This window comes from Salmo salar, chromosome 05 (assembly GCF_965601325.2).
Source record: "Salmo salar chromosome 05, fSalSal1, whole genome shotgun sequence".
NCBI lineage: Eukaryota > Metazoa > Chordata > Actinopteri > Salmoniformes > Salmonidae > Salmo > Salmo salar.
The window spans coordinates 36,062,663-36,074,822 of record NC_138295.1 but is presented as its reverse complement, the minus strand read 5'-3'; the positions used below and the strand labels follow the sequence as shown (position 1 = coordinate 36,074,822).

The 12,160-nt window shown below is 44.7% G+C and overlaps 1 protein-coding gene across 3 annotated transcripts in view; it reads right to left on the bottom strand.

The window, feature by feature from the left end:
• Positions 1-12,160, bottom strand: part of LOC100194849 (fibroblast growth factor 13) — a 193,556-nt gene that overhangs the window by 100,318 nt on the left and 81,078 nt on the right. For 2 of the 3 annotated variants that reach the window (XM_014199401.3, XM_014199400.3), the window contains exon 3: positions 6,410-6,580. In XM_014199401.3, coding sequence (XP_014054876.1) covers positions 6,410-6,580 — 171 coding nt within the window. 3 annotated transcript variants of the gene reach the window in all.

Sequence of the window (12,160 nt, the reverse complement as noted above, 5' to 3'; positions counted from 1 at the left end):
CACACACACACACACGCACGCACGCGCACATGCACGCACGCGCACGCACACGACGCATTGTACACACTGTGTGCTTACCCTGACCCTCACACTACCTCCTTATCCTCTTGTAAGTGCACTGAGGAGATCATGTAATATCCCAGTCCCAATGCATGTCAGCTCCCTTATTAAGTCAGCGTTGATGTGACATTGAGACAATGTTAGCTGGCTGCCTCCACCACAGCACAGCCTGCCTCCTCTGCAGGGCCCAAACACACACTATCATAAACATCATTTATTCATGCTCCACACACAAATAGCTGCTTTCGCAGAGAGCGAGAAAGACTGTTAACACGCGGTGTTGTCGGAGTGTGTGTGCTCGTGCTTCCAGGGCCCTTTTTGTTTGGCTCTTGTCAACATTGAAGCTGGGGTACGAACGGGACACCGGGAAAGGCATGGTGGGATACACAGTTATGACACACACACACACACACACACACACTCACACACACACACACACACACACACACACACACACACTGTCCTCCTGAAATGCAATTACTGCACGTCGTCAGTCTTGCGAATGGCAGTAACGCATTACACATTTGGATAGCTGGGTGGGGGCTGGTGAAGGAAATAGATGAGTGTGTTAGCTCTTGTCGTGTCTCTGTCTCCATCTCCACCTCCACGGCTCAGTGCTCCACTGACAGCTTAGTTTGTCAATAAGACACTTACAGTAACTGACAGGCCAGAGTATGTCTGAATGTAAAGTAGTACGAGAGGGTGTTGCACCAAATTCACCTCGTTGGTCACATGAAGAAAGGGGGGAGGGGGGGAACTGTACAAAACCTCAACCCAGAGGGACAAAGACTGGAAGAGGTGATTCATGGGGAAAAGGAGGACGACACGGCAGTGACAAGGGCAATAGAACACAGTGACAGAGTTATGACGTGGAATCGTCATGTTTACTGGCTTCTCTGAGCAGCCTGCTGAGTGCTCCATGAATTCTATAGTTTAGCCGGTAAATAGAGGGGCCCGGTTTGGGTCTGTATAGGGCAGGGATCATCAACTAGATGCAGCCGTGGGACAATTTTTTATTGAGCAGATGGTCGGAGGGCTGGAACATCATTACAAATAATTAGTAGACTGCAAATTGACCTCAAGAAGCCCAAACTGATCAAATATTTCACTAAAACAATCATTTCAAAGTCTGCTTGCATTTGTATACAATCACGTGTCTCTCTATTATGCGTGGGAATACTTGGGAACAGATTTTTTTCATTAAAATCACTTGGAGCTGATTTATTAAAACACGGGGGGCCAAATAAAAGCACCCGCGGGACGACAGCTGGGGATCCCTGGTGCTGACTTCAGTGTGGAGTTGGGGAGGATCAACACAAACCACTGAAATATGGATGGGATGTGTACACAGATCAGACCCCTGGGCACGACTTTTCATCTAGAGTGGAGAAACAGCAGGAAGGAGAGAAATAGAGGGAGAGATGGCGAGAGGTAAAGAGAACATAGGACGGGGAAAAGGAGATAAGAGATTGACCTGCGAGAGAGAGAGAGAGAGAGAGAGAGAGAGAGAGAGAGAGAGAGAGAGAGAGAGAGAGAAGTAGCTTGACAGGCAGGCTGTGTCGACGAGGGCTTTATGGCCGAGGGGTCTAGGGGTCTAGGGGACTGGGGCTGGGGAAGAGTGGTTGCCTCCCTACCTGACCCTGTGGGTACTGTATATCCCTCTGATCTCATGCCCTTGGTGAGTCTGATAGAGTCTGATAGTGCAGCAGATGTGATACAGGCTACTGATGTGTTGTTCTGTGAAGCAAGTCTGTGTAATACAGCGTTGTGATGGGGATCACAGTGGGATTAGGTGACTAGTAGAGATAGTACTGCTGTGAGTGCAGCAGAGATAGTCCTGATGTGAGTGCAGCAGAGAGAGTACTGAGGGGAGTGGAGCAGAGATAGTACTGAGGGGAGTGGAGCAGAGATAGTACTGAGGGGAGTGGAGCAGAGATAGTACTGAGGGGAGTGGAGCAGAGATAGTACTGAGGGGAGTGGAGCAGAGATAGTACTGAGGGGAGTGGAGCAGAGATAGTACTGAGGTGAGTGCAGCAGAGATAGTACTGAGGTGAGTGCAGCAGAGATAGTACTGAAGGGAGTGCAGCAGAGATAGTACTGATGTGAGTGGAGCAGGGAGAGTACTGATGTGAGGGCGACAGAGCGAGAGTACTGAGGGGAGTACAGCAGAAATAGTACTGATGTGAGGGCGGCAGAGAGAGAGTACTGATGTGAGGGCGGTAGAGCGAAAGTACTGATGTGAGGGCGGCAGAGCGAGAGTACTGATCTGAGGGCGGCAGAGCGAGAGTACTGATGTGAGTGCGGCAGAGCGAGAGTACTGATCTGAGGGCGGCAGAGCGAGAGTACTGATGTGAGTGCAGCAGAGAGAACACTGATGTGAGTGCAGCAGAAAGACTACTGATGTGAGTGCAGCAGAGATAATACTGATGTGAGTGCAGCAGAGATAGTACTGATGTGAGTGCAGCAGAGATGCGACTGATGTGAGTGCGGCAGAGAGAGTACTGATGTGAGTGCAGCAGAGATAGTACTGATGTGAGTGCAGCAGAGATGACTGATGTGAGTGCAGCAGAGATAGTACTGATGTGAGTGTAGCAGAAAGAGTACTGATGTGAGTGCAGCAGAGATAATACTGATGTGAGTGCAGCAGAGATGGTACTGATGTGAGTGCAGCAGAGATGCGACTGATGTGAGTGCAGCAGAGATAGTACTGATGTGAGTGCAGCAGAGCGAGAGTACTGATGTGAGTGCGGCAGAGCGAGAGTACTGATGTGAGTGCAGCAGATATTAAAGAATAACCGAGTCCCCTATAACTTACTGTAAACACACATCTACAGTACATTACACATTTCCCCATCCCATGTGTTCTACATAGTCAGTTAAAGGAGAGTGATTACAAACATCCAAATGTTCAACTGGAGCTGGAAAATACATTTTTGCCAATAAAAAAAAGAAGAAATGAAATATGACATTTACATAAGTATTCAGACCTTTTACTCAGTACTTTGTTGATCACCTTTGGCAGCGATTACAGCATCGAGTCTTCTTGGGTATGACGCTACAAGCTTGACACACCTGTATTTGTGGAGTTTCTCCCATTCTTCTCTGCAGATCCTCTCAAGCTCTGTCAGGTTGGATGGGGAGCGTCTCTGTACAGCTACACCTACTCATTCCAGGGATTATCTTTATTTTTACTATTTTCTAAATTGTACAATACTAGTGAAGACATCAAAACTATGAAATAACACATATGGAATCATGTAGTAACCAAAAAAGTGTTTAACAAATCAAAACATTCCACTAATTAACTTTTAAGAAGGAACACCTGTTAATTGAAATACATTCCAGGTGACTACCTCATGAAGCTGGTTGAGAAAATGCCAAGAGTGTGCAAAGCTGTCATCAAGGCAATGGGTGGCTATTTGAAGAATCTCAAATATAAAATATATTTTGATTTGTTTAACACTTTTTTGGTGACTACATGATTCCATGAGTGTTATTTCATAGTTTTGATGTCTTCAGTACTTTTCTACAATGTAGAAAATAGCAAAACTAAAGAAAAACCCTTGAATGAGTAGGTGTTCTAAAACTTTTGACCGGTAGTATATTTTTAGGCCTCTCCAGAGATGTTTGATCTCTGGTTTAAGTTTGAGCACTGGCTGGGCCACTCAAGGACATTTAAAGACTTGTCTCGAAACACTCTGGAGCAGCTTTTCATCAAGGATCTCTCTGTACTTTGCTTTGATCATCTTTGCCTCGATCCTGACTGGTCTCCCAGTCCCTGCCGCTGAAAAACATATTCACAGCATGACGCTGCCACCACCATGCTTCACTGTAGGGATGGTGCCAGGTGTCCTCCAGACGTGACGCTTGGCATTCAGGCCAAAGAGTTCAATCTTGCGTTCATCAGACCAGAAACTCTTGTTTCTCATGGTCTGAGAGTCTTTAGGTGCCTTTTGGCAAACTCCAAGCAGGCTGTCATGTGCCTTTTAATGAGACGCTTCCGTCTGGCCACTCTACCATAAAGGCCTGATTGGTGGAGTGCTGCAGAGATGGTTGTCCTTCTGAAAGGTTGTCCCATCTCCACAGAGGAACTATGGAGCTCTGTCAGAGTGACCATCATGTTCTAGGTCACCTCCCTGACCAAGGCCCTTCTCCCCGGATTGCTCAGTTCTTTATAGCATCATAAACATTCTACTGTATATAGAACCTTCAGAGCATGGTTCTTTATAGAACCTTTAAAGGGGGATTCTGTATAGTACTGTCTGCTATCTTTACAAGCCAAATAACCCTTTCTGGTACTATTTTTGCTAAATATGTAGTACCACTCCAGTACTGTATGTCCAGACAGTGTTCCTGAGAGAGGCAGTTGTGTGTTAGACTGCTGTGTGTTAGGCAGGGGTGGAAAAAGTACCCAATTGTCAAACTTGAGTAAAAGTAAAGATACCTTAATAGAAAATGACTCAAGTAAAAGTCACCCGGTAAAATACTACTTGAGTAAAAGTCTAAAAGTATTTGGTTTTAAATATACTTAAGTACTGTATCAAAAGTAAACAAAATTGCTAAAATATACTTAAGTATCAAAAGTAAAAGTATATATAATTTCAACTTCCTTATATAAAGCAAACCAGAGAGCATCATTTTCTTGTTTTTAAATTTAAGAATAGCCAGGGGGCATGCTCCAGCACATTTACAAATGAAGCATGAGTGAGTCCGCCAGATCAGAGGTAGTAGGGATGATCAGGGATGTTCTCTTGATAAGTGTGGGAATTTGACAATTGTCCTGTCATGCTAAGCATTCAAAATGTAATGAGTACTTTTTTGTATTACGGAAAATGTATGGAGTAAAAAGTACATACTTTTCTTTAGGAATGTAGGGAAGTAAAAGTGGTCAAAAATATAAATACTAAAGTAAAGTACAGATACCCCAAAAAGCTACTTAAGTAGTACTTTCAAGTATTATTGTTATTTAAGTAGTTTACACCACTGGTGTTAGGGTAATGCCTGGGAGGGTTCTCTGTACTGAACATAGGGCCATAGCACCGCCACGGACCACATCACATCAGTCTATTAAATGTTAATGACACCCCAGCTAATATGTTACATAAGGCAGCAGTCTCTCTCCCCTCCTTCCTTTGTAAATTCAGTCCCATCACAGTGGAATTGCAGCCAAACTGAATAATAGATCTGTAGTTATTCTCTCTCTCCCTCTCTCCCTCTCTCTCCCTCTCTCCCTCTCCCTCCCTCTCTATGTTCAAGAGCAGCCCACTCATCTGATTCAACAGGGGATTGTTACCTGATGATATCATATAGCTGTGAGACCACATGACAAACCAGCTTACATTGCAAATGTACTATAACCCACAGGGAATCATCTTGCTTACCAAGCTGTCTGGAAGTCTGAAAAAGAAGGCACCTTCATATTTTGCAATCTTAGTACTCTACTGATGAACGTGGCACAAGCCTCAGGCAATAGACGTAACAATCAACCGCTAGTACTAAGCATACATGCACAATGCCTCAGCATGCAGGTGTTAAGAGCACACTAACGTTACTGTACGGTGTCTACCCCACTCCCCAGTGAGCATGACTATACACAGGCAAACCAAACCATCATGCGTCTGCAAGCGCCGGGGAAGGGGGTGTAGAGAGAGAGAGGAGAGTGGGGGAGAGGGGGAGGACGGAGAGGAGAGAAGGGGGAAGAGAAAGACAGGTAGAGAAAGGGGGAGGGGCAGCGAGCGGGAAGAGAGATGGGGGAGAAGGCGAAAGAGAGGTGGGGGTACTTGGGCAGGGGGGAGACGGACAGTTACTTAATAGGTGGGGCACATGCCAATACCGCACTAGCATTATCTTAATATGAACCTAATGTGAATATGCTATACGGACAGAGGGATAGGACAGTAGCACAAGTTGCAAGCTTCTTATTTTATGAAGCCAAGTGTTTGAAATAGAAACGCTAAAGTATGGTGGACAGCAGATGCGTCATTCTATAACCATTCAGGGGGTTTTATTAGTTGTTTATTTTGGCTGGAGCATGTGCCCCTGGGTGACAATGACCCAAGTCTGATGGTTGGAGGGGGTTTGGGTGGGCTGTGCTCCACAGGCAAGCATAAGACACACACACGCACACACGCACACACGCACGCACACACAGACACGCACTATGAGTGTGAGCACGCACAGGACAGATACTTTTAAAAAATGGGACAGGAATGAAAGGAAACTTTGTTTTGAGGAGGAGGGGAGAACGATCTGTTCAGACAGAATATAAGAGAGTGATAGAGAGGGGAAAAGGCAACAAAAAAAGCAGCCGTTAAAAACCAAGGGGGGGGGGGGGGGGGTGCGGACAAACCTTCAGGCTCTGAGCTCTCTTTGTTGACCACTTGCTTCAGCGGGCAGCAGAAGATTTCATGACACTTAGCGCGAAAAGGGGACCCTTTTCTCCTTAAATCCGCCGAAGAATGGACGGAATCCTGCCGCAACATAATGTACTCCTGTGTACCTGGAGCAGCGTCATCCTGGACTGCGTGGTGCCACAACAGAATGAACTGAGGTTAGGGGAGCGCTCACCACAACACAGAACAGAAGAACAACGCAGGGAAGAAACAAAAGGCATAAGAGAAGACAGCAACAACATCACATCAGCAACCACTAGAGAATTACTGTAACACAACACAGGAGGAAGAGAGAGGAAGAGAGAGGAAGATACAGGAAGAGAGCGGAAGAGAAAGGAAGAGAGAGGAAGACAGACAGAAAGAGAGAGAGAACATCAAGCTCACTAAACAACTTAAAAAATATAGCACTAAAGTAACACCAAGAGAGGGAGGGAGGGAAAGAAAGAGAAAAACAAAGGGAGGAGGAGTACAGGGCAAACAGATACAGAGACAAATGGAAGCTAAACATTATCACTGCGTGTCCCAAGGTCATTCTTAAATCATTCTAGAGTGTGAGAGGTTGAGGAAAGCAAGGCATGCGCGCAGACTGCGGTCTACCATCTGCAAGGCCAATACCAGCAGATCTAAGGTCAGATTGGCGTGCTACTGACCCCAACCAGACAGTGCCCTTTTTAAGGGAAGGCAAGCAAATGCAAAGGCATGCGCAGATCCCAGACCATCCAAGTAGAGTGTGGTGGTCCGGAATGTTTTCATGAAATCACACATGCAGAGACGATATTACTACAGCGCAGATGATGAATTCTATGAGGAAATGATGGCATCAACTGTATTTTGTTTTTGAGTGTACTGCTGTAGGCCTGTCTGATGTTCATGAGGACACGTCTAAAGGATCAGACACAGTGACCTGGGCAAAACGACTACACCTCATTTGTCATCTCCTCCACATGACTGCCTTAGTCACCATCCTCCATCTATCTCCTAAACTGCATATATCCACTTGTACAGACACTTGTACAGCCTACTGATCCACCTGCTCTACACAGCCAGCCTCACAAGCTACTTTCCCCCTAGAGAAAACTGGAGTCTAAATGAAGTCTGGGCTAAGTCATTATAATCTATTGTCATTCTGTGGTATGATTTTAGGCTGACATCCAGAAGTCCTCTGTGGTGTACTGGCTCAGTGATAAAGTCTCATCTTCTCTCCTCTCTCTCTGCTCAGCTATTAAAAGTAAAACATGAATGAAATATATACAGTTCAAGTTGGAAGTTTACATACACCTTAGCCAAATACATTTAAAGTCAGTTTTTCACAAATCCTAACGTTTAATCCTTGTAAAAATTCCCTGTTTTAGGTCAGTTAGGATCACCACTTTAATTTAAGAATGTGAAATGTCAGAATAATAGTAGAGAGAATGATTTATTTCAGCTTTTCTTTCTTTCGTCACATTCCTAGTGGGTCAGAAGTTTACATACACTCAATTAGTATTAGGTAGCATTGCCTTTAAATTGTTTAACTTGGGTCAAACATTTCGGGCAGCCTTCCACAACCTTCCCACAATAAGTTGTGTGAATTTTGGCCCATTCCTCCTGACAGAGCTGGTGTAACTGAGTCAGGTTTGTAGACCTCCTTGCTCGCACACGCTTTTTCAGTTCTGCCCACAAATTTTCTATAGGATTGAGGTCAGGGCTTTGTGATGGCCACTCCAATACCTTGACTTTGTTGTCCTTAAGCCATTTTGCCACAACTTTGGAAGTATGCTTGGGGTCATTGTCCATTTGGAAGACCCATTTGCGACCAAGCTTTAACTTCCTGACTGATGTCTTGAGATGTTGCTTCAATATATCCACATAATTTTCCTCCCTCATGATGCCATCTATTTTGTGTGTACCAGTCCCTCCTGCAGGAAAGCACCCCCACAACATGATGCTGCCACCCCCGTGCTTCACGGTTGGGATGGTGTTCTTCGGCTTGCAAGCCTCCCCCTTTTTCCTCCAAACATAATGATGGTCATTATGGCCAAACAGTTCTATTTTTGTTTCATCAGACCAGAGGACATTTCTCCAAAAAGTACAATCTTTGTCCCCATGTGCAGTTGCAAACCGTAGTCTGGCTTTTTAATTACGGTTTTGGAGCAGTGGCTTCTTCCTTGCTGAGCGGCCTTTCAGGTTATGTCGATATAGGACTTGTTTTACTGTGGATATAGATACTTTTGTATCCGTTTCCTCCAGCATCTTCACAAGGTCCTTTGCTGTTGTTCTGGGATTGATTTGCACTTTTAGCACCAAAGTACGTTCATTTCTAGGAGACAGAACGCGTCTCCTTCATGACAGCTGCGTGGTCCCATGGTGTTTATACTTGGGTACTATTGTTTGTACAGATGAATGTGGTACCGTCAGGCATTTGGAAATTGCTCCAAAAGATGAACCACACTTGTGGAGGTCTACAATTTTTTTGTGAGGTCTTGGCTGATTTTCCCATGATGTCAAGCAAAGAGGCACTGGGTTTGAAGGTAGGCCTTGAAATACATCCACAGGTACACCTCCAATTGACTCAAATGATGTCAATTAGCCTATCAGAAGCTTCTAAAGCCTTGACATAATTTTCTGGAATTTCCAAACTGTTTAAAGGCACAGTCAACTTAGTGTATGTGAACGTCTGACCCACTGGAATTGTGATACAGTGAGTTATAAGTGAAATAATCTGTTTGTAAACAATTGTTGGAAAAATTACTTGTGTCATGTACAAAGTAGATGTCCTAACCGACTTGCCAAAACTAAAGTTTGTTAACAATGTAAATTTTCAACTTCAACTGTATAGAACTGTCAACATGTTCACACACACATATACAGGCACGCACCCACGTGTGCACACAAACGCACAAACAGACCAATAGGCACATGAATAAGGCCCCTCTCTCTTTTCCTGTGGGACCAACTCATTGCAGTGAGAAATATAGGGGGCCACAAACACTTTTCTATCTTTTTAGAAGAACAGAGATAAAATGAGGAGGTAGTGTACATAGCTCCCACAAAGAGGCTGCTCTGCCATACAGAAATAGTGACAGGTGCATTTCAAAGGTGAGCAATACTTAGTCTTTACACCAGCATTTAGCTCGACTCTGAACAAGGGCACCCAGACTAAACTGAAGACAACATAAATGTTGACTTTAGTTAATAGCTACAGCTAACGAGTGTCTCTCTTGTTGAGCACCTGTCGAACCCCAGTATGACTAGCTGTCGCCATTGGCGTCGGCTAATGGGGATCCTAATAAATCACAGTACAGCGTACAGTGACTCGCGGGTCCATTAGCAGACCAATTTATCACCATTATCCTATTTTTCTCCAGAAACTAGGCCTATATGCCTTTGTCTTAGTGGAGACCACCGCCAACTACATCCACCTAAATCCTCAACCCAAGATGTTGGTTTCATGACTAGTCAGCACTAAAACGGCAGAAGAGAAAACGGAAGAAAGCAACAGAGTTGAAACTTTCATGGTGTTTTGGGTAGACGAAAGACACTGAGGAGTTTTAATGCACCTGTTCTGAAACTTGACCTCTTTCCATGCTCCAGAGACAAGCATTTGGGGGGAAAAAAAACATCCATCTTGCTCAGATCATTCTGCAACATCTAAAAAAAACATGACAAATGAATTGTTTCCCATTTTATAAATGGACTGTCCAATCATCCAGCTTTATAAATTGTATCTTGAAGATCTTATTGCTCTTTTGAAGCCCTGATAAGGGATCTCTGAGTGCACAGTGGACTCCCCGCCTGTCCTCTTCCCCTCTCTATCTGTGAGAAGTGACAGTGTTGTGAAGTGGCCCTCGTGAAGAACACTCACCCTCTTCACAGACAGCTTGCAGCCACTGCTGGGTGCCGGTCACTTCCTGCTGTAGACCAGGGTCCAACTACACACTGCTCACTAGCACATGTACTAATGCACTCTGCTTTTTCTCTCCCTCTCTCATCTCAACTGCACTGGGTTGAGCTCCACTGACCCAGGTACGATGGGGGGGGGGGGGGTCGGTCTTATCTCATCTTGCTCTGAGAGAGAGCCAAGAATATTCCAGAAAACTTTCAGGATCTCATCAGCAGCAACAAAAATGAGAGATGACAGGGGCCAGGGGAAGACCTGGGGAGTGGGCATGAGCAATTTACAAGTGGTGGCTCGCAATTTGGACACTTTACTCAAGTCAAGAGTTCTTATCCATAAACAGGAAGGGAGTCAAGCATTTTGCATGATCTGGCTAGAAATTGTTCATCTCTAAAATTAGAATCAAAATTAAACAAAGAGTTAGGTCTGTAGCCGCAGGTCCACATTACTAAAATAGCTTGTGCTCATTGTGGAAATACAAGTGGTTGAATGCGATTGTCTGTCAGGATGCAATATTTATAGTTTGGCTCTGTCTCATGATTTTTGCGTAGTTTTATTTTGGTTGTGGCGGGTCACCTTGGTGACAGCGAGCTGAGGTGAACTTGAGGTTTTCTTTGAAGCAGAGAGCGAATGAGCTTGCATATTTTATTCTGGGTCTTTGATCCTCTGTTTCTCCCTCTCTCTCCAAAACTCTATCCAATAGGAGTAAAGTAGCTCACAGGAGTCACATGATCTCCCGGTACCAATCCTCCCTAACGCTAGTCAGGAGATTCATCACCGGAAAAGTGTAGAAATGACTTAAAGTAACCCTCAAAAGTGTTCGAAATACACCATATTCCTCCTTTAAGTTGTCAATGCTGTCAGAATTAGGAGCACAAGATAACTTGTGTATGAGATCCTTTGGGAGAGAATTCATATTTTTATGGATGTTCACAGCTGTCACTTAATGTGAATATCAACCACTGTTTGAATATCAACCAATATCAAGTCAGAGCAAAGTAAGAGTCATTAATTTACACAACTGCCATCTCTAATATAAACACCAACAAATATAACTAATGTCTTGCTCGGAATGCTTGCTCGTGTTTTCCTATGGCTAGGGACAGTTTGTGCTGAAACTTTCCCAGCCTCGTTCCATTACCACAGAGGCCGTATGATGTAGTGGGACAGAACGAAACCATTCCCACTAATGTGGCCGATTACACAAAATGGTAATAGCCAGTGCTCACGCTTTTCCACGGGGAAGTCATTCATTTAAGTCAATCTACACTGTATACAGGGGCAATGAATCTAGAGGGACTCTTTCAGTCAGACGGTTTCAGCCATCTTGTTATGTTTACTCACCAAGAGAGAGTAAACAGAGGGTGAGGTGCTTTGATTACAGCGTTGCCCACACCCTCAACCTCCCACTCTGCTTTGTTAAGTTTGAAGGATAGAGGTCACCACAGGTATCAGAGCTAACTGTACTCGTTTAATCATAACGTCAACTGAACAATACAGAATGTGGGGTGTAAAATAAACCCAGGGTCAACCACTGTAACAATAACACATTGCGTGACTATCCTACTGTACAGCTATAACATGCTCCCACTCTGCTGCTGGCCCTGAAACCATGAACACCACATACACCCCAGGCTGAACCTGTAGGGCGCCCCTTACCCTCTCTCATAAGGACGCACTCACACAGCGATGCCCACATACATATCTGTGCATGCACATACACACAAACACTCAGAACCACTCACACTCATGTCTACGCCCACACACAATTACACTCCACCCCTCACACGTCTGTGAGTCACGGCCCATCAAAGAGGCCCTGGGTGGTGTT